Raw genomic sequence first — 26895 nt, forward strand, 5'->3', positions numbered from 1 at the left:
TGGAGGGAGACACCTCTTTGCTGAAGGGGCAGAAGGATCGAAAGCCGTCTTTCGCGATTGTCGGGATTTCCTGAAGCAACGTCAAGAGAATTCCATCCATATAAGCTCAAAGATTAATGACCCAAGGATTTTTGAGAGACTCGGTCCCCTGCCACGGCCCAAGCCGGCCACCAATTTGGGGAAGGGGCAACAAGTCCTAGAGAGACATGAGGGTACAGGGGACTCAGAGGTGTTCCGACAGACATACCCTGGAAGCCAGTACAGCGAGTCCAGGGAAAAATCACATGCCCTTGATCAAACCTTCCTAATTCCAATAGGAGATGGAGATTTACGAAAGAAAGCTCCAGTGACACATAACTCCGCTCAGGACCCCCTTGTCCTACAACTTCTTGAGGAAGTAAACAAGTTGAAGGCTGAACGTCAGGCTGAAATACCTGACTGGAACCAACCCAGGCCTGGCCCTCTTACAAGGAGGATCCTCAACACCCCCCTTCAAGCAAAGACAAAGCAAAAGCTTGGCTTGCAACTTTATACTGGAAAAGAGGACCCGATTGAGCACCTTAACCTCTTTGAGTCCACCATGGCATACCGGATGCACACCGACGAAGAGCGATGTCTTCTCTTCCCCTCCACCCTCTCTAGTGGAGCTCTAAATTGGTATTGTCGTCTTACACCTGAGACGGTAGACTCATTTGAGGAATTGAGGAAACTATTTGTTTCCCAACACATTTTCCAAACCGATCGCTTGCACTCTGCAGATGACTTGTACACTATCCGCCAGAAGCCAGACGAGTCATTACGTATGTATGCTGGCCGCTTCAGCCATGAATACTCCCGATGTGCCGAGGCAGACGACAAGACTGCCCTCAAAGCCTTCACGGCAGGCCTACGTGATTGGTTCTTTAAATACATGATCAATGCCAATACTTGGAAGACTTACTCTGAGGTGATGGCGCAGGCTTATAACCATGCCTCCGCCGAGGCAAAGACATATCAGGAGAAACCCCCTACAACCATCCTTTATCAACAAGTGGGAGGTGGAAGCCAGACTCACCTAAATGAGAAGACCTCGACTTTCCAAACAGCAGTGGCACCTCCCCATGCCTTGCATAATGCTTCATCGAATCAACAGACATATCAATTTCAAGGCAAGAGGAAGGATTTCCATCCTCACCACTCTCCTTTCAGTAAAAAGAGTAAGGGACACTATCCCGATAACCAAGGGTATCGCCACAATAACGCTCGCCCCCAGGCAGTCAATGCAGTGGGTCAAACCCGCGTCAAGATACCCCCTACCCCAAGGTATGAGACATACACGCCCTTGAATGCCACATGCGCGGCCATTTACCCCAGCATAGCTCACCTGATACCAAAGCCAAAGCCGAGGCACCCAGATTACACGCCCCCGAATAACGCGGGCATGTTTTGTTGCTACCATGAGCATAACGGCCATGATAGCGAGAAATGTATCATCCTCCGTGATCGTATTGAAGCTTTGGCACGAGAAGGAAAAATTGATCAATTCCTCCTTCACCCTCAAAGGGATAACCGTAACCAACGCCAGGTGAATGTCATATATTCCATAAGCGGCGGCACACCCATATTTGAATCTTCCAATAGGGCCATGAAAAACAGTGAACGAATTCTGAGGCCTGGTCACCAAGTGTTTCACGTGGAAGACATCAGGGGAGGAAAGTATCAAAAGCCTAACTGGGATCCGATATGTTTCTACCCTGAGGAAGAAAGAGGCATCATCTACCCTCATAACGACCCATTAATCGTAGAGGCTCACATAGCCAACTTTGATGTTCGACGAATCCTCGTAGACACAGGGGCTTCGGTCAATATCATGTTTGCCGAAGCTTTCAGGGCACTCAGTGTAGCTGAACACTTGCTCGATCGCTCGATTTCTCCTCTGATAAGCTTCTCCGGTGATATCGTGCAACCCTTAGGGAGCATACATTTACCCTTTACTATTGGTACAGGCCCTTACACGGCTACCATTACCACTAACTTCCTAGTGGTTGACTGCCCAACGGCATACAATGTCATCTTTGGGCGCACATGCATCAATGATCTCAAGGCTATGGTATCCACGCATATGCTGTTGATGAAATTTCCAACCCCCCATGGCAACGGCTACATCAGAGGAGATCAGCTTAGTGCACGATCATGTTACAACACTTCAGTTAAGCAACAACACTTGCCCGGACCCAAGGAAACCCTGTCTGTACATGACCAAGTCACAAAGACCAGCTTAGATGAAGCGAACTTGGATCTTCCTGATAGCAACAATCAACCCGATGATCCTCGAGATGACTCTTTCACCCAGCAAGCCCAACCTGCTGAAGAGTTGGAGAATGTACCTATCTCAAGAGATTATCCAGATCGCATGGTGAAGATTGGCACCACATTGTCACCACCCATTCGGTTAGCATTGATATCTTTTTTGAAAGAGAACACTGAAGTCTTCGCCTGGTCATACGAGGATATGCCAGGCATCTCTCCCGATGTCATTTGTCATCGTTTGAGTATTGACCCCAAGATCAAGCCGGTGAGACAGAAGCGAAGATCTTATGACGCTGAACGATACGAGGCAATGAAAGCAGAAGTTGAAAAACTCAAAGGCATAGGCTTTGTCCGCGAAGTCAATTACCCGACATGTGTAGCAAATGTGGTCCTTGTTAAGAAAAATCCGATCAAAGAAAGTCTTTTGCTTCAAAAAGGTCTTGTGGAGAATGTGTGTTGACTACACCGACCTAAACAAAGGGTGTCCGAAAGATAGCTTCCCTCTTCCTCTTATTGACAGACTTATAGACTCTACGGCCGGGTGTGAACTCCTGAGCTTCATGGATGCTTACTCAGGATACAACCAAATCCTCATGAACCCTTCGGATCAAGAACACACAGCCTTCACTACCGACAGAGGACTATACTGCTATAAAGTCATGCCTTTCGGCCTAAAGAATGCAGGAGCGACTTATCAGAGACTAGTCAACTCAATGTTCGCCGAGCAGATTGGGAAGAGCATGGAAGTTTACGTTGATGATATGTTAGTCAAGAGCAAACATGCTGACCAACACATCACCAACCTATCTGAAACTTTCACTATTTTGAAGAGGTATCGAATGAGGTTAAACCCCAACAAATGTGCCTTCGGCGTAGGCTCTGGCAAATTCTTAGGTTTCATGATTAGCCAACGAGGCATTGAAGCTAATCCCGAGAAGATCAAAGCAATCCTCGACATGAAGGAACCGGTAACTTCAAAGGACATCCAGAGCCTTACTGGCAAGGTGGCAGCCTTAACCAGGTTCATCTCTAAGGCCACAGACAGATGTGCTCCTTTCTTCAAAGCACTCAAGGGAAATAAGAAGTACATTACATGGACGGAGGAATGTGCCAAGGCATTCAGGAACCTCAAAGAGTACATGAGTAAAGCCCCTCTGCTCTCCAAACCAGAAGTTGGTGACACTCTCATCATCTATCTATCGGTTTCGGCTTCAGCAGTCAGTTCTGTTCTTATTCGAATGGACAGTGGTGTCGAACGGCCCGTCTACTACGCTAGCAAGGCCCTACAAGATGCGGAGACACGATACTCCAACATTGAGAAATTAGCTCTAGCATTGGTCATGTCTGCTCGAAAACTCCGTCCTTACTTCCAAGCGCACTCCATCATCGTGCTTACCAATTATCCTCTTCGACAGATACTCTAAAGTCCTGACACTTCAGGGCGAATGATTAAATGGGCAATAGCGTTGGGTGAGTTTGACATCTCCTACCAACCAAAGCCAGCTGAGAAGGGCCAAGCAGTGGCAGACTTCATTGCCGACTTCACATATCCGGTTGACATTGCTTCTACACCTGAAGCAGTGGCTTCATTACCCCCGGAAGCTCAGAAGATAGAACCAACAACCCCAGCATGGAGTCTGTATGTTGATGGCTCATCCAACCAACAGGGCTGTGGAGCGGGACTAGTCTTGACTACGCCCGACAAAGTAGCAATGGAGTATGCTCTTCGTTTCAAATTCAAGGCATCAAACAATGAGGCCGAGTATGAAGCCCTTCTAGCAGGATTACGTTTGGCCAAACACCTCGGGGTTAAACAAATTGATATTTTCAGTGACTCCCAATTAGTGGTCAACCAGGTTACCAACAACTTTGATGCTAAGGACAGCTCCATGGCAGCATATCTTGCGCAAACACAACTTTTGCTCAAGCACTTCCACTACCAGATCACCCAAGTTCCTCGAGTGGCAAACAGTCATGCAGACGCCCTGGCTCGCCTCGCCTCAGCTGTGGAAGACAAGATTGGAAGAAAAATTCATGTCGAACTGTTGGCAACACCAAGCACCATGGCCGCAGAAGTATGCAACTTACAACAGGGGGATAGTTGGATCACCCCGATCTATAATTTCCTTGCTCATGGCACCCTCCCAAATGATAAAGTCCAGGCTAAGCAAATTCGATACAAGTCTACCCGCTACCTGATCCTCAATGATCAACTCTATAAGCGAGGTTTTAGCCTGCCATACTTAAGGTGTCTTACGCCTGCCGAGGCGGAAATCGTCCTTCGGGAAATACATGAGGGAGTCTGTGGAGATCATGCTGGATCTCGGTCCCTAGCACACAAGACTTTTCGCCAAGGATATTACTGGCCAACACTCCACCAGGATGCCATCAAAGTATCCCGCTCATGTGACAAATGTCAACGATATGCGACTATTCCTCATTCCCCTCCAGAGCCTCTTACTCCTATGATCAGCCCTTGGCCCTTCGCCCAGTGGGGACTTGATTTGATCGGCCCAATGCCGGCAGGGAAGGGCAAAGTCTGTTACGCAGTCGTTGCAGTGGACTACTTCACAAAGTGGGCCGAAGTAGAACCCTTGGCAACCATTACTGAGGCAAAGATAGAAGACTTCGTGTGGAAGAACATCCTTTGTAGATTCGGCATTCCCAATGCGATAGTCACTGACAATGGGCGACAGTTCGACAACAAGAAGTTCAGGTTGTTCTGCTCTAAGTTTAACATCAACTTATGCTTTGCCTCTCCAGCTCATCCCCAGTCTAATGGACAAGTTGAGGCCATCAACAAAATAATCAAGCGCACTTTGAAAACCAGCTTGGACAAAGCTAAAGGCTGTTGGCCAGAATTTGTACCCCAAGTTCTTTGGTCATATCGCACTTCATATCGGACTTCAACAGGAGAAACTCCATTCTCACTTGCCTTTGGCACAGAGGTGGTTGTCCCTGTTGAGCTCGAGCAAGCAACATTCTGAGTCCAGAACTACATTCAAAGTGAAAATGACAAACAACTCACCCTCAACTTGGATTTAGTCGAGGAACACAGAAACCAAGCTCACTTGAGGAATGTCGCCTACAAGCAGCGCATCTCCAACTATTATGACTCTAGGGTCAAGCCTCGCTCTTTCAAAATAGGAGACTGGGTCTTAAAGAAAAGATTACTCTGCGACAGAGTCCCGAGTGAAGGCACACTTAGTCCAAACTGGGATGGACCGTATGAAGTCATTGGCATCAGTCGCCCTTGCTCTTACACACTTAGAAGCTCCGATGGCAAGACCCTTGGCCATCCATGGAACGTTGATCACTTGAAGTACTACTACAAATAGACTCACGATGTACAAGTGTTGAGCTATAGCCGTTCGGCATCCTATGTAATGAAGGCCATTTGGCAATGAATTCAATAAAGAGGTAATTTAGCCAACTCAGCCCTCACTCTTTTACATTCATAGCAAGCGATGCCGGAACCCTTCTCAATCAGAAAGCAATCCGTCTTCCACAGTCACTACAAAACAAGCAAATGAAGACCGTGTCAAGCGCCAAAAAAAAAAAAAAAAAAAAACAGCTTCATCCAAAAAGCTTCACCCGAAAAGCTTCACCTCCAAAGCTTCACCCACAAAGCTTCACCTAAAAAGCTTCACCCAAAAAGCTTCACCCGAAAAGCTTCACCTCCAAAGCTTCACCCACAAAGCTTCACCTAAAAAGCTTCACCTAAAAAGCTTCACCCACAAAGCTTCACCATCAAAGCTTCACCCAGAAAGCTTCATCTACAAAGCTTCACCATCAAAGCTTCACCTCGAAAGCTTCATCTACAAAGCTTCAACACCAAAGCTTCACCTACAAAGCTTCAACACAAAACCTTGCTCCAAAAAAACAAATTTTGTTCACAAAACCCAAGATGCCCTTGAACTTGTACAAAAACACTTGGGTAAACATAAACATTTTTTGTTTTACACCCACAAGGGCCCAAAATTTTCCTTCTTATTTATTCACTTATATATGTTCCCAAACATATTATAATAGATCCAACAACAAGCCAAAGTCCCAAGTTTCATAATGGACAAAAGTACAAGCAATTCATCAATAATGAAGGTGCTACAAAAATTGGAATCTGCCCCAAAATAGAAATCCAACCCAAGAGACTTTTTCTCTCTCTCCCTCTTCCGCCTCCTTTCATCTATCAAATTTCTGCAACCTCTGCTCTTTTCCAATGGAGCTGAATTTTGGACACCCTATAGTTCTTGAGCATATGAACAACTTTCAAGAAGGAACCATTTCTGTTTGAGCGACGGAAATTAAAGTGTTGAAGCTCCAAACATGACAGTCGGATTCTTGCAGATTTCGAAGCTGCTGTGATGTTTCGAAGATCTGGAAATATTTAACCATTAGTTCATTCTGAATTTTTGATATGTTATGAAAGAGACGATGAGGAACAACTTCAATGAAGAAAGCATGCCGATCTGAACAATAGAAAATGGAGTTTCGAAGCTCACAACAAATCTGACGGGTTGACAGAAAAATAATAACCAGTCATTCATCATACCTGGATTTCTGGAGTTATACTGCTCCGAGGGATCTCAAATTTGGATATGTTGTAGTTCACGAGCTGAGGAACAACTTCAATGAAGAAAGCATGCCGATCTGAACAATAGAAAATGGAGTTTCGAAGCTCACAACAAATCTGACGGGTTGACAGAAAAATAATAACCAGTCATTCATCATACCTGGATTTCTGGAGTTATACTGCTCCGAGGGATCTCAAATTTGGATATGTTGTAGTTCACGAGCTGAGGAACAACTTCAATGAAGAAAGCATACCGATCTGAACAAGCGAAAATGGAGTTTCGAAGCTCACAACAAATCTGACGGGTTGACAGAAAAATAATAACCAGTCATTCATCATACCTGGATTTCTGGAGTTATACTGCTCCGAGGGATCTCAAATTTGGATATGTTGTAGTTCACAAGCTGAGGAACAACTTCGATGAAGAAAGTATGTTGATCTGAACAAGAGAAAATGGAGTTTCGAAGCTCACAACAAGTCTGACGGATTAACAGAACATTGATGAACAGTTACTCATCATACTTGAATTTCTGAAGTTGTACTACTCCGATGGATCTCAAATTTGGATATGTTGTAGTTCACAAGATAAGGAAAAACTTTCATGAAGACGACTTTGCAATCTGAGCTATAGAGAAAGGTGTTATCTTGCATCCACTCAGGCTGATTAGTGGAAACGAAAAGCAATTCCACCAAAGAAAAGATGAAAAAGAGAGAAAAGCTACTAATTGCACTTGATCTTGTCTAGTCAACAGCATGCAGCATCAAACACACAAAAGTTGGAAATATTTTTAGATAAAGCATATACGAATGTGTGACATCGAAACAAGGATTCGTTACTTTGACAAATTAGTAACACGCGAGACACCTCATTCGGCAACTCTCTTCGCCTGAAGACTTGGGGGACTCCCACCATATGCTACTGCACCTTGATACTCGGCAGTCTCACAACCACTCAGTGACTTGGATTTTTCAAGTCTCCAACCGAGAAGTTTTCCTCACTCGGGAAATTAAGGGAACACTACCTCAAACTACATGCTTCACTCACAAAGCTTCAACAATACAGGTTTCAACAAAAGCAAAAATTCAAAGAACTTTATGAAGAAGGCTTTGGTGTATTTAACACAACATGTTGAAATGAAGCAAAGCTTATTTATTAATATTTTCGATAAGCCACAAATATGTACATATACATGAGTCAAAATAAACAAACAAAAGGGAGCCTTCACAAAGGTTGCTTAGGGGAAGTCTAAGCAGTCGGTAGAGCCCCAGAAAGAGAAAGCACCGGAGGGTGGTTATCCGGAGCCTCAGTACTTGACAAAACCCCAGAAGGAGGAGGCATTGGAGGTTCATCATTTGAAGCTTCATTACCAGGTACAGCCCCAGAGGACGAAGGCAATAAATGCCTTTGGAACAAACCCACAAACCGCTGATGATCAAGTAAAACCTTACCATCAGATTCCTTCATCTGGTCAAGCTTCCTCTTCATGTTTGTAGCATAGTCATGGGCGAGCTGGTGCAACTGCTTATTCTCATGCTTGAGCCCTCTAATCTCCTGTTTGAGACTCATCACTTCAGCAGCCAATGATTCAACTTGGCGGGTTCTAGCAAATAGGCGTTGGGCCATATTAGACACAGAACCTGCACACTGAACACTAAGAGCCAGAGAGTCCTTAACAGCCAACTCATCAGACCGTTTGGAAAGTAGTCTATTATCTTTGGGAGTGAGAAGGTTCCTGGCCACCACTGCAGCGGTCATATCATTCTTCATCACAGAATCCCCAACGGTAAGAGGACCAGTAGGGGATATGAAGGATGGGCGCCATATGTTGTCTGGAGAAGGCGTAGCTGTCTCTTCTCCAAGGTTCAAGTCAAAACGACGGTCGGAGGGTCCAGACATTTTCAAATGTGTTGAAGAAGGAAGAGGTCAGACAAATCAAGATCTTAGAAGTGCAAGAAATGAGCTTCTACTGGTAGAGATTCAAGTGTGCTGTGGAACTTAATGCCAGCCTCTATAAAAATCTGCACTCGACGGAGCTTCAGAAATCGAAGAGGCGTTTGCTTTCTCAAAAGCTGGGCTGCTCAGAGACCACGAGGGCCGATCTCAGAAATCGAAGAGGCATTTGCTTTCTCAAAAGCTGGGCTGCTCAGAGACCACGAGGGCCGATCTCAGAAATCGAAGAAGCACCTGCTTTTTCAGCCTCGTCAGCACCTGTCACATGCACAATCAGCTTTGCGGAAATTACGGGCAATCTGTCGAAGATTTCTGGTGAAGTAGAAAGCACGTGAATCTTACTGTTCAATCACCGCTCTCCATATGCACCATCAACTCCTCGGGTACCACATATAACTTTGTCAAAGATCTCTGACAAAGTTTAGGCACGAGAATTTCGAAGTTCCAGCTACCCTACTATTACCCATAAGGGTAAAGGAACAGCACCACTGCTTGACAACTGGAAAGTCCCTATGTGTGTCGACCTCCGTGTTTTGCGGCAAGACAGGTTGGCAAGAACGTCCAACCTTTACTCACATTCGAGAAAAGACTCCCAACATAATTACTTTCTCAAAAATCGGAGTAGCACCGCTTTCCGAATCTCGAGAGTCAGATCCTCGACGGGATTGCTTGTTCGAAAACCGAAGAGGCACAACTCTCAGAACTTCGAGAGCCAGATTTCCTTAGATAAAGCTTGTCTGTAATCTTCACACGTAACATCAGCTTTCCAGATACCACATACCACTTTTTCAAAGTGCTCTGACAAAATTAAAACACGTGAAGCTGGCAGCTCCCACTACATTGATGTGACCAAGAAGGGTAAAGGAATAGCATTACTACTTGTTATTGGGAAATCCCTATATACATTGACCTCCCTCCTCAACGGACAGGCAAACCTGCAAAAATGCTCAACCCTTTCTCGCATTCGAAAAGGCACCCTCAACATAACCTCTCGAAATACTCAGCTTTATTTCCCCCCGATAATACCTCAGCAAATAAGCCACACCAAGAACAAGAGTATCTCATATCATCAGGGTCGAAAGCAAGAGTATCCCATATCATGCTTTCTCCCTATCTTTGTCTTTGTCCTTGTCCACACCTGCAGGACAAGGAGAAAGAGAGCAGTCAGTCGGAACCTGAAATCAAACCTCCAATTTGGAACTGACTGCCTGGAGCCTTTGCCTGGTTGCTTACTTAGCATTGCTCTCGAGTACTCATCCTCAACCGCTGTCAAGGTCACGAATTCCACCGGCAAATACCTCATGACAGTTGATCAGATATTGGCTCTTTACACTGAAGCTGCCAAGCGTGGATGAGTTACTATGAAGGAATGTTCTGAAGGACCATTAAAATGCAAAGGTTGCACACCACTTTTGCCATGCAAAAGATTGAAGCAGAAGGTTCAACGGTGAGCTGAAACAGATCACTACAGCACGACACCTTTCCATACCACATTCATAATTCCGTCAACAGCAAAAGTATCCCATATCAGCAAGGTCGAACGTACTCTAGATTTGATGGACTTGTTTTGACCCTCAAATTTTTGAGTCGGCCTTATACTCTGAAGGGCACCAGAAAACCCTCCAGCACAGTTCAAGAATAAGCCTGTGGAAAGTTACTTCTTCAAAAGCAAAAGTATCTCATATCATCTCTTATCCATTTGCTTCTCCTTATCCTGGCAGTTGAATGAGAGACAAGGAGAAGGAGAACAATCAACCGGAAGCCGAAGTCAAACCTCTGATCCTGGGTTGCTTACTTGGAAGTTTGACTGCTTACCTTGTCTGTCACCTCTTTCGGCAGATCTCCTAGCTCGGCGACTTGGGGGACTCCTACTATAGGGTTTGTATCACACTTGACTAAGCCCGAAACTACAACTAAGCTTTAAGTGAAATTGATACATTACCTTGTGCGTCAACATCAGCTAAGTACACCATTCCCGGATGGAGGAAAGGTACTTCCAGAGAAGGGCAGATGAAGATCAGACCACACTTCGGTACTTAGAAGTTTCGTGATTACTCAAGGGATTGGATCTTGCAAGTCCCCAACCGAGGAGTTTCCCTCACTCGGGAACTTAGGGGAGCACTGTTTGTACCATACTTGACCAATCCCGAAACTACCGAGCACCGGCCAACGCTATACTGTCAAGGACCCAGAAGAGTTCCCCTCCGACCAGGAGGCCAATCACTACTCGACACGTGTCAAGATTAGAAGCCAATCAGAGCGCAGCACGTGTCGACATCAAGAACCAATCATAACATGACACATGTCAATGTGACAAAGCTACAAGTTTTTCTATAAATAGGGGTCATTCCCCCACAATATGGCCTAATGCCATTTGTGTTAAATCATTCACAAGAACTCACTAAATTGAGAGCTTGATCCTTTGTACTTGTGTAAGCCCTTCACTACTAATAAGAACTCCTCTACTCCGTGGACGTAGCCAATCTGGGTGATCCACGTACATCCTGTGTTTGCTTCTCTGTCTCTATTCATTTACGTACTTATCCTCACTAGTGACCGAAGCAACCAAGCGAAGGTCACAAAACCTGACACTTTCTGTTGTACCAAAGTCTTCGCTGATTTTGTGCATCAACAATTCATTTTACCCTTTATTTTGTCCTTATCATTAAAACTCAAAGTTTCCAAGCCCTTTTCATTAGTTTTCCTAAAAAAATATCGATCGGTCACTTTCTGTTTTGACCATGCATTGTCGATCTTTTCCCTTGAAGTTAATTAGATGGAGGGTAGAAGACTAAAGAGGGAAAGAGTATACAAACTAAAAACGTTTGCATGAACTCGTTAAACAATCTTTTTCCTTCCTAATGTGGTACGGGAAATCAAAAAGCAATATGCCTAAAGTCCATGCTAAAGTGGAAAAGTAATTTAGCTTGAAAAAGATAAGTCGGATGGTTTGTTCTTTTAAGATATTTAATTCCCATAAACATTTGTTACCCATGTTTCATTTGATGTTGTAGTAATACAGATATTCAAGGCTCAATTATGCTCGCACGTGTTAAAACTGTGATAGATTATAAATTGTTCTTCAAAAGTCACAATAACTAGGATATTTCGAATGAGGATCATTTTGTGAGGAATTTAGGGACATCAAATTGTGTCCGTTCATTATAAATTGTGCGGTCATAAATTATTTTAAATACTTTTATTTAAAATTAAATATGAATAGTATCTAACGAAAACTGGCCGCACGATGTACGATGAACGGACATGATTTGAGAATCCGGTATTTCAACCATATCTACAAATTTTTTTGTCAAGTACGCTTACGTTTTTTGAAACCGTGACCAGGTCGTACATTAATTGTTTCTCAAAAGTCACTAGATAGAACTAGGTCTGGCAAACGAATAGTTTGTGTTTGTGTCTGTTGACCCTAGAAACTACCAAGCCTACGTGGCGCGCAGGCCGAGTAATCTATAAGCTAACTACGTCATTCGGTGAATGCGGGGCGTGCCAACTCGTCGGCCGAGCTCGGCCAAGGAGTAAGTTTGTTGATGTTGAGTTGGGTGCGCGGCTGACTTCTGCGTCTTGCGATTGCGACCGAGGAAGGAACATGTCTCGACCTCTTAGGTTCTCGAACCTGAAGACAAGGCTACTATTCTTACGAAGTTCACAAATCGTCGTCGTCGGATTTGGTCACAGTGATGTTATTCGTCAGAGTAAACTCACGCCGAATCGACACCAAAGTATAGGGACACAAATACTCAAAGCGAATATAGGTCTTAATAGTGAACGTGGTTCGGCTGTTTGAATGCCGAACTCTAAATCCCACTTGAGAGTATCCAATCATAAAACAACTCGGCGTGCAATGCGCCGAGCTCAGTAAACTGTAACACCTCACTTCGCCGAAAAGGCTAATGAGATGACCTCAATCAATAAGGATTCAAAAATCCTTCTCGATCGAGACTTGGATAGGTAACCAACCGTCCTCGCCGCAGTGCTGTTGATGCCAAAGGAAGATGCTGCGAGATCGGCTGATTCTACGGTGATAGAGCTATCTATGCTGACTTAAGATATCACCGGTTGCTTTCACAGTGATGTTGATGCCAACGGAAGATGTGTCAGCGAAAAGAGAAAATAAAAATCTTAAAGTTGTTAAGAGAATTTGCGCAGGGCAGTTGTGTGTTGAATTGGAGGGGGTTCTGAACGATGCACAACCTCTTCTATTTATAGCAACGGATACCCTCAAGGTCGAGTTAAAACCCTATTCGGACTAGGACTTCTTCTCCTGATCAAACACTACCTCGACCAGTCCTATTTTCACTATGATTGTGAACCTAGTCCTTTATTGAACCGAATTCACTTTCGGATTATTAATTTTGCCGAGACTCCTTATTGCGCCAGGACTCGACTTGTCTTGCAGCATGACCTAACCGACCTAGGTTTGGAGGCCCACGAACTACACGATCCATGGTACCCCTTTCGGGCCGAGAATGATTCTATACTCGGCCCAAACTAATATTTTGGGCCTAAACAGTGTCATATTTGTTATCTTAACGGGTCGTGTTGTGTCAGACCCATTATATTAACGGGTTCTTAACAGGTGACCAAATAAGAACCGATTCGTTAACAGGTTATATTGTTTCATGTCGGGTTAACTGTCATGCAAGAAATTATCATATATAATGTCTAGATATGGCAAACGGTATCTTATCAAGTTCTTAAAGGGTGACCTGATAAAGACCCAACTTGTTAACGGGTGACCTAATAACAATCCGAGGTGACACGTTATTTTGATGTCGTTTCGTGTCGAATGAACGAGTCGTTTAAGAAATTATCATGCCCAGATAGAACCTTCAATCGATTCAATTGAAATCAAAACCTCAAGTATCACGGTTACTTTATAAATTCATCAACTCAACATCCAGGACTATTTAATTAATTATACTCTACTATAGATTAGACTAACACCGCAAAGCCACAGTGATGTTGTAGTAGGTCACTGATCGACGATCAATTAGTTGTTGGGTACATAGAAACAAGTAGAGATGGTCGAGTGCAGGGAATTTGAGCTAAGTAATTATGATTATTAATTAATGTTGAAAGGGGACCAAGCAGGATCAAATCTCAAGTTTGCCGCATTAAGTCATCTCTCGACAATTTGGTAAGCATGTTGCATGCATTACAATACATCAAGATTTTATTGGGTCGACAATTCAGTTAGAGAGTGATCATGGATACTTAAACAGAAAATTTATCTATATTTACTAAAATTCCGTTTACATTAGGTAGCCTATCACACAGCAGAACACAGGGAAGATATCATCCATGTAACTAATGTCTGCATTAGGTTTTGTAGCTTCATAAGGCAAGAATGGGACCATAGCATCTCAAAATGTGAAGATATATAGCAATGCCTAGTTTAGCATACAACATATATATTTTGATTTGTTTTGTTAAACATATGTAGTGCTTTTGTAGGCAAAAATGAAGACTTAAGAAGATTAATATATGTTCTATCATTGATTGTATCAAGACGTAAGTAGAACATCTACCCTATCACTGATTGTTTACATATATGTGAGTCTCTCTCTCTCTCTCTCATTTACCAATATCAATTGGTTAATATAGTATATGTATTAATACCTGTTAATTTAAAAAAAACTATGGTTAGCTATTGGTTTGATCCCAAATTAGGAAGCATTAATGTTATTTTGCTGTATTGTATGGTTGGGTATATGTTACTTTGTATTAATGTACAACATTTTCTCACACCAAATAGAAGACACATACACATATACATGCCTCATCGACCATAAAACTTACGTACTATACAATGATTGGACAAATGTTTATACAACACTCTTCACATGACATGTAATAGGTCAAACTGATGAGTTCTACATCAAGTCACATAATGAGTACTGTAAAAACACTAACGGATGTCCCGTCACTCCCTTATAGATAGGTTGTCCCCTTGCCGGCAAAAGTGTTCAAATAAGTAGGTTTTAAGTGGTAACCGGTGACAAAGCCAAATCGACCAGCTAACTGCCAAATTACACGCAAGACAAGGTGACAATTCCGTTAGTCACTTTGAATGGAAGCATGTCATTGATGTCTATACACCAGAAACTAGATCAGAGAGTGAAAGGAAGAAGATCAAGAGGGAGGGGAGGTGTTGGATAATTGAATTAGATAGGTGAACAAGATTACATGATAGCAATTGACACATGGTTGGTTGAGTTTGTTATATATTGACTTTTATATTCAGAATTTTCAGTTGACAACATCTTAAGTACAATCAGAAGTCTTTATGAAGTATGCATATAAACCAACTTACAATAAAAATTGATTAACAATTTAATTATATATTTTTTTTTTATTTCTCAATTAAATCAATTTAAGAAAGACCTGAACCCGAGGACTTATCAATAGGCAATGCATGCTGCTTCAATACCCAACCAAAGGGCTACTACAATACCAATAAAAATACGGTTGTTGTTGTGGAGAAATTTACAGTGTATTCGGGGTACAAGCTGATAAATTTTTAGTGTACCCAAAACATAAGTTGTAAGTCGGTACACTATGTGTTATAATAGAAGTAGAGAGACACCGAAAAATATATGATATATCCTCTCTTATAACAGGTGATGTACTGACATGTGTTTCTGGTACATAGAAATATCTCTTGTCGCTACAAGATAACATAATAGGCTTTGAAATTTGTTAACATTCTATGGAAAAAAAAGAAGAAGGTATCATTAACAAACCGGAGGTACTAAAACCATTAAAAGAACACCAATAACTTATTTGGCACTGTACAAAGTATTTGAAATACAGGAAAGAAACTACTATTCAAGCAATATTTCGGAAGAAGTTGCAAATGGATCCGCGAGTTCACCAATTAAGCAATTATTTTATGTTCAATAACCAAAAATTACTATTGAAAAAAATAATATAAGAGATCATTTAGTTATCTGGGCTCTCTAACGAATTCCTTTAGCCAAAGACTACATCCATCCCCTGAAAGAAGCAGACATGATAAATTTTAATCATAGATGAACTGATCGAATTAACCAACCAAAAGTTTTAGTCATTATACTAGTGGCATAGTCAAAATTTTCAAATAATGAGGTCATAATATCAACCAAAAAGCTTCATTGGACAATTTCATTGAGCACCTAGTAGGCACATGCAAATTCTTGTCAATACCGAAAGTTTATGTCCTCATATGTCGACAACTACTATTATTTGTGGAGACTTGCTGATGTTGAATGCAAGACACTGTAGAGTAATTTTGAATACTGCTAAGGCTTTTCAACTAAAGTATTTCATCGAGTACATGGTGCACACAATAGAGTTGGACACAAGAAGAGAGAGAGACAAATATGATAGAAGAAGGGGTGTGATATCCACACACCCCATTTTACTTCTCACACACCTTTTTAATTTTCAGCCGTCGGATCGGATGAATTGAAGAAGATCAACGGACATAAATAATCAAGGGTGTGTGAGAAGTAAAATGGGGTGTGTGGATAGCATATTCCTAGAAGAAAATAGAAGAAGTAAGAAGAAGAGGTTGTAATTTAGTTTACCTTAACTGTTTATAAGGGTCAAATACAATACACAAACAAATATAGAGGTTTTTGAAGTTGTTGGGATCAAGGGCAACCAATGACCCTATATTGACTCCGGCACTACATTATATACTGAATAGAAGCAAAGACCTCGTAACGGTCGTACGATAATAAAAAGTCATAGCAAGATACTTTAAACTGAAAAACAAGTAAGCGTAATTGCTTGATTCTCAAGAAGTTCTTCCAACCAATCGTAGTTTTTGTTACGTGAGGATAGGTATACATATCCTAAACAATAAAACAGATCGAGTAAGAACTAGACCCCCAAATGCAGGGGAAACTCAAACAACAGCGAAATCATATAAGTGATAAAGGGGAAAATGAAAACTCGGTAATCGAGTTTTACAAAAGTTGCTATCGAGACGATCTATCGATTCTTAACAAAGAGGCAGATCCGCCGGTGGTGGCTTGATTGACTGCAATTCTCCAACTCCATTGTCCACCAAGAACACCATGGCCAAACCCCAGTTGATGTGAACATCCAAGTGACAATGCATTATCCATGCACCTGCATATATCAAATATTTATTAAATATATATAATTAAAAACATTGATACAGAGTTATAATAGTTTAGAACAGAATATCGTCTTATTTAAAATGTGAAATTGTTACCTGGATTGTCAGCAACAAATCGGATGACTGCCCATCCATTGGCAGGCACTGCCACTGTGTTCCTCATAGGTGGATCAACAAGGTTGAATTTTTTGGTATCAGTTTTGGCATTGAAATTTCCAAAACCTTCGGCGAGGATGTAAAAATCGTATCCGTGAAGATGGATAGGATGGTTTTCGGGTGTGACTATGCTTGTGTCCTGCAGCACAACCTGCACCCTTGATCCATACTTCAACTTGTATCCTCTAGTGCCCGGCATAGGCTGCCAGAGAGAGCGACTCACGTTGCCTGTGTAGTCGAATTTCCGCGGAGGGTTTGCTGGAAAATCAGTAGTAAAAACTCCAGGGATGTTCTGTTGGTAAGCCTGCAGGATTGAGATGTTGTTTGGAAGCACAAATGATACATTGTTCATGCTGGCTGTGAAACGTGTCCCGTTCGGGCCTTGGCACCTTTGGGATCCAAAGTTTTTCGGGCAGTTGTTGAGCCCAAGACCGATTGTGAAGAAGAGGTTTTCGTCGATTTCAGTTGGGACTTCAACTTTTCTTGGACTTCTGAAGCTCTTGGTGAAAGCAGAAGCAGTGTTTGTGTCATTGAAAGCAGGGAGTTGTGGCATAATTGGTTTGGCTGTGGGACCCTTTTTGCAATTGGGGCTGCAAGGGGCAGATTTGTATTCAAGAATGGCTGTGGTAGTGGTGTTGTCGAATGCTGCATTTTGAGCGCTGAAATAAGCACGCGCCGCCAAGTAGTACCTGGCTGGTGGCTGGTCACCGGTGATTAAAACATCGGTGGTCTGCCCAGGGCCTAGCATGAGCACCGTGGTAGTGAAAGGTTTGGTGTAGGAGGCATCAGCACTAACAACGGTGAGTTTGTGGTTGGCCACGGTGAAGAAAAGAGGTTGGTTGAGGGCAGCATTGATGACTCTAAGAAGGTTGGTCTCGCTGGAGTCTATAGGAACTATAACAGTGTCTGCGTAATTAATTACAATTAAAATTTAGCTAATAACATTGTGTGACAGTACATTACATTTATTTGTTACATCAATTAATAACATCAGTTTAACTTAGTTGATCATATTATGTGCACGGCACGTAAAATTTTGTTGTTACATTAATATTATTATGTTTTATAAAGGGTGGAAGCAATTTTGGTATTACCTTTGCTTGAGCAATTGTAAAGATCACCAGGTTGACCATTGATGGTGTATGCATCAGAAACATTTGGAGCTCCTCCTGTCCTAGTCGACTGCCTCAAGACATTGATAGGGTTAGCATTCCACCATTCACCGAGAAGAAGGGTTGTTTCGCGTTTCGGTTTAGTGAACGGGTAGGAGTCTCCTTGTTTAGGATGAATGATGAGTGCTCCGTAAACGGTGGCTCTAAGCCATGAGCTGTGAGCATGCCACCACAGAGTACCTTCTTGCCCTTGAATTGTAAACCGGTAAGTGTAGCTCCCTCCTGGCCTAATTGGGCACTGAGTCACAAATTCTGGCCCATCTGCCCATCCAGTTCTCATCTGCCTAATCCCATGCCTGAAACATTAATTTTTTATGAGAAAGTGAAGAAGATGAATGTTAATTTTCTTACATGACTGTCTGACAACATAAGCAGCATGCACGTAAAAGCTGGTATTCATGTGCTTGCATGCATGCATGTTAGTTACCAGTGGATGGTGACGTTGTATTGAGCTCTATTGGTGACTTTGACGACAAGAGTATCGCCATTATTTACTTCTACGGTTGGTCCAGGGAACTGTCCATTCACTGTGATGGAGTTTCGGGATTTGCACAGCCTCTTCACTGGTGTTGCTTGAATCTGTGTGTTCCATTTAAATGTTAATTAATATGATGAGTAATACTAATAAGTATATAAGAAGAAGAAACATGAAAGGGACTAAAATATACGCAAGTATACAGGCGGTATAGAAATTAAACTTACAACAAACTCATGCTTATGAGTTTTGGGTTCTGCCAAGGACGTTGTTGACGAAGCCACGAGAAGGCAAAGGCCGAACAGGCATAACGAGAAGCAAATTTTGTTGCCGAAAGTAGCGTTGAGTGCATCCATCCGGATTGATTATCTGTTTCGTTGATAGAGAGAATGTGGTAGTTTGAGTGCTGAAGTGATAGAGTGGCCGGGGATGCTTTTTATAGTAAATTTTGAGGAGAGAGATTTCGTTTTGAAGTTGGCAGATTAGGTTTTGATTCGAAAAAACGGTCAGGTTCTAGAGCAAACTTAGTTCAACCCTGTAGGAGTTGTTGCACCCACTTGCCTATACATCCCAAGCGAATTATTTCTTCAATGCTTGTTTCTCAAGTCTTCTTTGTAGGATTGAATAATCCAATAAAAGCATGATTGTTAATGCAAATACGAAAAGAGTTAAATTCCACTCTTTTTTTTTTCCCCAACGTGAAGACAATCGCAATGGTTAAAAGACCAACACTAAATGGGTAGTACTAGGAAGACCATCAAATGACGTGGTTGTGAAGATTGAATTATTACTTAACTGTTGATTAATGTGCTTATTTCTTATTGGTTGACACATCACATGATTTGTAAATGTAAAAAAATTAATCTACCTAACATTACTCAAACTAAATTAAAAGCATAATCATAAATTCATAATAGTCAAACCTATTATTGTTCTCTTTTTCTATATCCAAACAAAGAAATCTATTTAAACACGAACTAGAGTAATGAACCTTAAACCCTAAAGTAACCTTTCGAAAAATGAAATTGGTGTAGTGATATTATTTTACGTCTTTGAGCACGTATGGAGCCTTTGATTATGTTCGACAAAAATTATGTGGCATCGCATATAAATGGAGCTAGCACTCGATTGAAGTGTCCCGTCGAGAGATTTATAACTTACCCCCAAAATATATAACAAATCGATATTGATCATTTTCTGTGTTGACCATGCATAGTCTTTTCTTGAAGTTAATTAATTAGATGAAGAACCAAGAGGGAAAGAGTATAAAAACTCTATAAATCTTGCATGAATTCGTCACACTATTTTTTCCTTCCTGATGTGGCACTCGAAATCAAAAAGCATTGTGCTTAAAGTCCATGCTTTAGGGAAAAATGGAAAAGCAATTAGCTTGAGTAAAATATAAGTGGGATGGTTGTTCTTTTTTGACATCTTTTTTCTCAATAAACAAAAATTATCCACACTTGTTAAATTTGTTATCATATGATACATTTTTTTTTAGAAGTTGCAATAACTTAAATAGAAGAGTGAGATTTTCGTAAAACATAAATTGTTCCTTGTAAATCATTCTCCAGGTGTAGACACTAAGTAAGTCGAAATCAAAGCCTTAAGTATAAAGACTACTAATTAATTAATAACATTATACTACAATATCTAGGATTAGGCTAACACCGCCAAAAAGAGAAAATGGTTAAAGAAAAGGCCCGCAAATCCACAATGATGTTGTACTAGGTCACGATATATCGATGCTAATTAGTTGGTTAGAAACAAGTAGAGATGGTCGAGCATCGAGCTAGCTTATTATTATTAACTAATTAAATATTAAAATTAAGTGGACCAAGCAGTATCAAATCTCAATTACCACGGAAGTGGCCCAGTAGTTAGGGATAAATTCTAGGCACATATTCTATACAACACGTTCTGATTTGAGACCTGACGCTGATGAATCACACGATGGTGATTAAGGGGCTGAAATGTTTCTGTGACTCTTCTCGGCTTCGAAAAAAATGGACTGACGTAACGAAACCACTACCCTCTTTTTTGAAAAAAGAAAAGAAAAAAAAGAATCAAAGATCAACTCTCAAGTTTGCCGTTTGAAGGGAGAATGAGTAGATTAAGTCATCTCTCTACAATTAGGTGGTATGTGTTGCATGCATTACAATGCATCCAGATTTTGATTGGGTCTAAGAACAATTCAGTTACAGAGAGAGAGAGATACTTAAAACAGAAAATTTAATAATTATTTACATGTTAATTGTTAGGGTTGTCTCTATGCCAATAATGGAACCATAGCATCTCAAAATCAGAAGATATTTAGCAATGCCTGGTTTAGCTACAACATTTTGATTTGTCTTGTCAACTCTAGTGCTTTAGCTTGTAGGCCACAAATAAGATGTAAGGTTATCTGCCTATTACTAATTGTATAGAGACGTAAGAGATCTTATAATTAATTGTATATCAATGAGTCTCTCATATTTATCACGTATGTGATTGGTTATTAATTATATATAATCAATTTCATCATAATGGGCATGTCGTTTTGTATTAATGTACAACATTTCTCAAACCTAGTCGAAGGCATGCGAGGATATATATCGGACATAAAACTTACGTGCTTTGCTGTGATGGGATAATTACTTCTACTGTAATATCATGTGACGAGCTCTATATTAGATCGTGACGAGCACTATTAAAACGTTAACAAATGTTCCCTCACTCCCTTATAGGTAAGTTTTTTTCCTTACTTGTAGATTATTCAAATGAGTACATGCAAGTTTGGAAGTGATAATTATTGACAAAGTCAAATCGACCAGACAATATGAAAATTCCGTTGGTCGTCACTTTGAATGGAAGCATGTCATTGATGTCTACACACCAGAAAACTCGATCAGAGAGTGGAAGGAAGAAGATCAAGAGGGAGGGGAGGGGAGGTGTTAGATAATTGAATTAGATAGGTGAACAAGATTATATGAAAGCAATTAACACATAGTTGGTTGAGTTTGTTATATATTGACTTTTACATTCAGAATCTTCATTTGACGACAACATCATAAAGTACAATATTGGAATTCGTAATATGCAAAGAAACCACAAGTTCCTTGTCAAACTTGTCCATGATATGGTGGAACATCATTTTACTTTTACACATTCTTTATTAATTTCGTATTTTTTCATCACGTTTAAATTATTTAATTTGACGATTGAAAATTGAAAAAGTAGAAAATAAAAAAAAAGGTATATAGATAGTGTTATTTATTTATTTTTTTAAAGAAAGACAACTAGTGACAAGTCACGGTTATCCATCATTTCTGGACTAAAGAGGCTATGGGGACCTTGCCCGTGACCATAGTTAAGCAAACTCACCAGCTCTGAGCATCAAACCCGAGACCTCCTGCACTATTTTTCTTAATTTAATAAATTATTTTTTGATCTGCTTGTTTACTTGGGTTTTTGATCGTTTTCATTGGTAGTTGTAGGTGGGTGTGAAGTTAATTACAATTCTAATCTTGTCGTTAGTGCTTCACCCTAAAAAGGGACTTTGGAAGCTTGTCACGCCCTAGATGACGTGTAGGATACTTCCTTTCTTTTTCATAGTTCGTACCATGCAATAAAATCCATCAATGACTAATCCTCTATCTTTTTGTGATTCAATTATATACCTCTTCAAGTTAATCTGCAATTTGAACTGAAAATATGTACTTCCTTATAACTAATAACAAGTTTTTAAAAATCTATGAGAAGCAAAGAGACGTAATGTGACAACTTACAACAGACAGAATTTGAATACCCAAATATCGTATAAAATGTGACAATATCTGAAACAAAATACACATTCGAACAATTTTAAAGAAGCATGTGTTAAATACACAACCTTACTAGCAATTATGTAAATTAAGGCTAAAAAGAGAAGGTGCTTATTTTCTTTTTCTCCAAGGTAAAACAACATAAAAAATGGGAACACCAAAAAATGGAGTTCCAATTAGGGCCTCGTCAAGTAAATCATAATAGTATGGTCTATCAACTGATTATTCATGTTGTCGAATAGACTTTGTAAGTATTAATTACTAAGTTCAATCATGCATTAATACTGTCTCGAATTTAACCACATCAACTCAACAACAATGATAAGTGATAGCTCTCATTAAAGCTTTAAAACATCTCAAAATATCTTGGTACAATTAAAATGTTGACCTACTACTTTTAAATATCTCGGAATAATATAAAACTATTCTTCCGGTTCTTCTAAACTTGTATTGACCCAAACATAAAACGCAGATTGGGTCCTCGTTAAGTCGAACTTGCATGCCCAAACCCCGACAAAAGCTTCAGTTTCGGCCCACATTCTATTTAACTCCCCACTTTTTACGTCGCCCCGGCCCAACCATCTGGCCCGATCCAATTGCCTATCGACAGGGAGGCAACAGACAAATCTTAAATTTCAGGCCTACTTGGGCCTCTTAACAGAAGCCCAATCAAAGCCCAACTTCTCAAGCATTGACGTTAACACGTGGCAGCCTATGTGGCGGAAGCAGCGTCATAACCACCACGTACGCAAAAGAGGTTGCCCATTGGCCCGCCCGAGTCACTCAACTCGCTACTCACTAAAAACTCACTACCTTCCTTGCCGTGTAATCCCCGGTTTCAAATGCTGCACTGCTCCTCCACCACCACCCACCACCCACCACCCATCTCCTCTCTTTTATTCTCCTCCTCCTCCGCCCAAACCCTCCTTCCATTTATTATTTATTTAAATATTAATTTTTAATTTCCCGGCTAAAGAAAGAGGGAAAAATGATGAGGCAGGAAAACCACGGCGACCAGGAGGCCGACCTACACGCATCCCAAGACGACATGGAATCTCTCGTCCTCGACGAGCCACCCTCATCCAACGGCCAATCCTCTCCCTCCGCGTCCACCTCCGTAGACCGCCACTCCGCCACCGCGACAACGGCCACCTCCTCGCAAGGCTTCAATTCCATCCTTGAACCCCCGTCTTACGCTGACGCCATCTTCACCTCGTTCGATTCCTCCTCATCCAACGGCCACGACTGCCCTAAGCCCTCCTCTTATCAATCGGAGCCTCCGACAAGATCCGAATTTCTCAAGATATGGGTCACGGACCCTCAGAAAGAGCTCGAGCTCTCCAATTCGCTTGTTCCCGGCGGGACCTCGTACCACACGTACCTGATCACCACCCGGACCAACATGCCCGAGTACGGCGGGCCCGGATCCGAGTTCACCGTCCGGAGGCGGTTCAAGGACGTGGTGACGCTGGCGGACCGGCTATCCGAATCGTTTCGCGGGTTCTTCATCCCGATCCGACCCGATAAGAGCGTGGTGGATAGTCAGGTGATGCAAATCGAGCAATTCGTGGAGCTGCGGAGGGCGGCATTGGCGAAGTACCTGAACAAGCTCGCGGTGCATCCGACGATCAAGAAGAGCGAGGAGCTGAGGCTGTTTTTGGTCATGAAGGGGAAGCTGCCGCTGACGAGGAGCGTGGACATGGCTTCGCGGATGCTCGACGGAGCAGTGAGGCTGCCGAGGCAGTTAACGGGCGAGGTGACGGCTGTGACGGATGTGAATGAGGCTGCGCAGCCGGCCAAGGGCGGCAGGGACTTGCTGAGGATCTTCAGGGAGCTGAAGCAGTCGGTGGTGAACGATTGGGGAGGCGTGAAGCCGATGGCAGTTGAGGATGATAAGGAGTTTCTGGAGAGGAAGGAGAAGGTGGCGGAATTTGAGCAGCAGCTTAGCAATTTGTCTCAGCAGGTATTGTTCCTAATTTTGAAATGCCGTGCATTTATGTTTGTTGGTAAGATTCAACGTATTTGTGTGTTCAAATCCAAATGTTAGCCAATTATTATGATAGACTAGTGTGATCATGATGATCTTATGATGAAAGAAACATTGCGGCACCATTAGGATCAGTTGCGGGATTTCGAAGTTAAAAGCTTTACCATTTCTGTTAGCATTGTCTGCTCTAAACTTGGCAACTTAGTATACGGTAGAGAAGAATCGGCGAGGTTTTCAGTTACTTAGAACTTATTGAGCTGGATGGTTTGCAGGCTGAATCACTAGTAAAAGCTCAGCAGGACATGGGAGAGACTATGGGAGAATTGGGGTTGGCGTTTGTGAAGCTGACCAAGCTTGAGACGGAGGGAGCCATGTTCGAGTCTCAAACAATACGAGCCAATGACATGAAAAATGTGGCTACTGCTTCTGTTAAAGCTAGTCGATTGTACCGGGAGTTAAATTCGCAAACAGTCAAACATTTGGTAACTTACACAAGCTATCCTAGACATTAAATTTGCGGAAGAGGAGTCATATTTGATCCTTCATAAGAGGATAATCTCTATCGTGTTATCTTAGCCTAATTTTACATGATTATTGCAGGACAAACTTCATGAATATCTTGGAGTAGTGCTAGCAGTCAATAGTGCATTTTCAGACAGATCAAGTGCTTTACTGACAGTTCAGACTCTTTCATCAGAATTAGTTTCGTTGCAGTCCAGGATTGTGAAGCTTGAAGCTGCAGCATCCAAAATATTTGGTGGAGACAGGTCCAGGATGCGGAAAATAGAGGAGCTTAAAGAAACTTTAAAAATTAGCGAGGATGCTAAATCTTGTGCAGTCAGAGAGTATGAACGAATCAAGGTAGCATCTTAAGCCATCTAGAACTTAGGCTATTTGGTTTGCATCCTTGGTTTCGAGATTCATTTTAATCATAAATAGCATCCTCTATATCCTCGCTTCCTTTTTATGACGTAAAAATCTGCAAACAGTTTATGCACAGTTGTAAATTTTGTTAATTTTCACCAGTCTGGTTAAGTATAGCTATGACTGTCCTAGTATACCCTAGGGACCTGTTATTCTGAGTTTCATCTCAATATATTTGCACTGGCGTTTCAAATTTTGAAATCTTGTCAATACCATTACCAACTGACACAGAACAGAAACTATAGGGGACTGAGGAAGGGTGGGTAGGTTACTTCGACACCCAAAGAGAATCCTCGAATCCACCAAGGCCCGAAGTACTGACCGAGAAAGGAAGCAACAAAGAATAACTATTCTAGAATATTTAATTACCAAAGCAACAAGAAAACCTAAGGACTAATCAACAAGATAAGATAGTTATCAGATGGAGCTGTTATTCTTCTTTTGGCAAGATACACCATCATGTATAAATTGCTTTTGTGCATGCGCACCTGACGGTTCTCCATTCTTACTGAACAAACGCGAAAATATTTGTGTTGCTTCTGGTTTCTGGCAACAGTTTTTATTTAACATTCATTCATGCTGTCTTTTGGTTCACGTTAATCTTTGTGTGTTAGAGGCATGCGCTCGCATTGCTGAATATTCTTTATCTAATCATTCGATTGCTAATACTAGAATGCGACTCCTTTGGCCAAGCATATTTGTTTCGGTTCCCGTTTTGATTATTCACAATTCCAAACTAAGAGTTATAATTTGATTGGAAGAAGTAAGATCTCATTTTATACATGATGTGTTTGTGTACGAACTCCAAGCATGATTGTTGGTGAATCTGTATGCAGGAAAATAACAGGAGTGAGCTCGAAAGGCTCGACAGAGAGAGGCACGAGGACTTCATGGGCATGCTACGAGGGTTTGTTCTTAACCAGGTACTTTCAGCCCCTAAACCGCATATTGTTGTTCGCACGCTTGTAAAACTTTCGCTTCAAATGGCATCCAGACTTCATTTTGTAAGTCCTTGAATAATACTTATGGTGTGTTCTTCACATCTTACAGGCAGGATATGCGGAAAAGATGGCGAATGCTTGGGAGAAGCTTGCGGAGGAAACAAGCGGGTATGCTAAAGATGGCAGCTGACATTTTTGGCTGTAAAATTTTCGTGTTTAGCTCCTCATTCTGCTCTCTTTATTTCTGCATGTACACTAGTTACATCCCATTTGTGATATACCCCAATACGGACCTGACATTTTCTTGCACGACTCGTTATCCGTACACGAAACAACACAAAAATAGTAGGTTTTGGGCCAACCCATAAACAAGTCAGGTCGTTATTGGGTCACTTGATAAGATAATCTATGACATGATAAGACAATGGATTTGACACGATATCGACACGAACACGATAAACATGGTCATGTCATT

At 41.6% G+C, this 26895-nt stretch overlaps 2 protein-coding genes and 1 long non-coding RNA gene across 3 annotated transcripts; 1 reads left to right on the plus strand and 2 right to left on the minus strand.

The window, feature by feature from the left end:
- Positions 1–6227: 6227 nt before the first annotated feature.
- Positions 6228–7574, minus strand: LOC126630616 (uncharacterized). The gene is made up of 3 exons (XR_007626055.1): positions 7204–7574; positions 7023–7120; positions 6228–6666 (listed from the first exon to the last, which is right to left on the minus strand). It is a non-coding gene; the product is annotated as an uncharacterized LOC126630616 (long non-coding RNA).
- An 8988-nt stretch (positions 7575–16562) lies between these two features.
- LOC126630610 (laccase-12-like) lies at positions 16563–19184 on the minus strand. The gene is made up of 5 exons (XM_050300757.1): positions 18993–19184; positions 18718–18869; positions 18213–18586; positions 17059–18024; positions 16563–16952 (listed from the first exon to the last, which is right to left on the minus strand). The coding sequence occupies exons 1-5, from the start codon at positions 19119–19121 to the stop codon at positions 16822–16824; spliced, it is 1752 nt and encodes a 583-aa protein (XP_050156714.1). The 5' UTR covers positions 19122–19184; the 3' UTR covers positions 16563–16821.
- Positions 19185–23321: 4137 nt separating this feature from the next.
- On the plus strand, positions 23322–26729 carry LOC126630612 (sorting nexin 2A-like). Its single transcript, XM_050300760.1, has 5 exons — positions 23322–24531; positions 24828–25037; positions 25156–25416; positions 26316–26402; positions 26530–26729. The coding sequence occupies exons 1-5, from the start codon at positions 23557–23559 to the stop codon at positions 26608–26610; spliced, it is 1614 nt and encodes a 537-aa protein (XP_050156717.1). The 5' UTR covers positions 23322–23556; the 3' UTR covers positions 26611–26729.
- The last annotated feature ends 166 nt before the right edge of the window (positions 26730–26895 follow it).

The sequence above is a fragment of the Malus sylvestris genome, chromosome 7 (assembly GCF_916048215.2).
Source record: "Malus sylvestris chromosome 7, drMalSylv7.2, whole genome shotgun sequence".
Classification (NCBI taxonomy): domain Eukaryota; kingdom Viridiplantae; phylum Streptophyta; class Magnoliopsida; order Rosales; family Rosaceae; genus Malus; species Malus sylvestris.

What these genes read in the sequence shown, in the direction of transcription:
- LOC126630612 (XM_050300760.1), top strand. Translation starts at nt 23,557, where the DNA reads ATGATGAGGCAGGAAAACCACGGCGACCAGGAGGCCGACCTACACGCA. An exon ending in TTAGCAATTTGTCTCAGCAG is followed by an intron (nt 24,532 to 24,827) that starts GTATTGTTCCTA and finishes GATGGTTTGCAG; the next exon opens with GCTGAATCACTAGTAAAAGC. An exon ending in CGCAAACAGTCAAACATTTG is followed by an intron (nt 25,038 to 25,155) that starts GTAACTTACACA and finishes TGATTATTGCAG; the next exon opens with GACAAACTTCATGAATATCT.
- LOC126630610 (XM_050300757.1), bottom strand. Translation starts at nt 19,121, where the DNA reads ATGGATGCACTCAACGCTACTTTCGGCAACAAAATTTGCTTCTCGTTA. An exon ending in CTCATAAGCATGAGTTTGTT is followed by an intron (nt 18,870 to 18,992) that starts GTAAGTTTAATT and finishes TGGAACACACAG; the next exon opens with ATTCAAGCAACACCAGTGAA. An exon ending in ATTTGTTGCTGACAATCCAG is followed by an intron (nt 16,953 to 17,058) that starts GTAACAATTTCA and finishes TGATATATGCAG; the next exon opens with GTGCATGGATAATGCATTGT.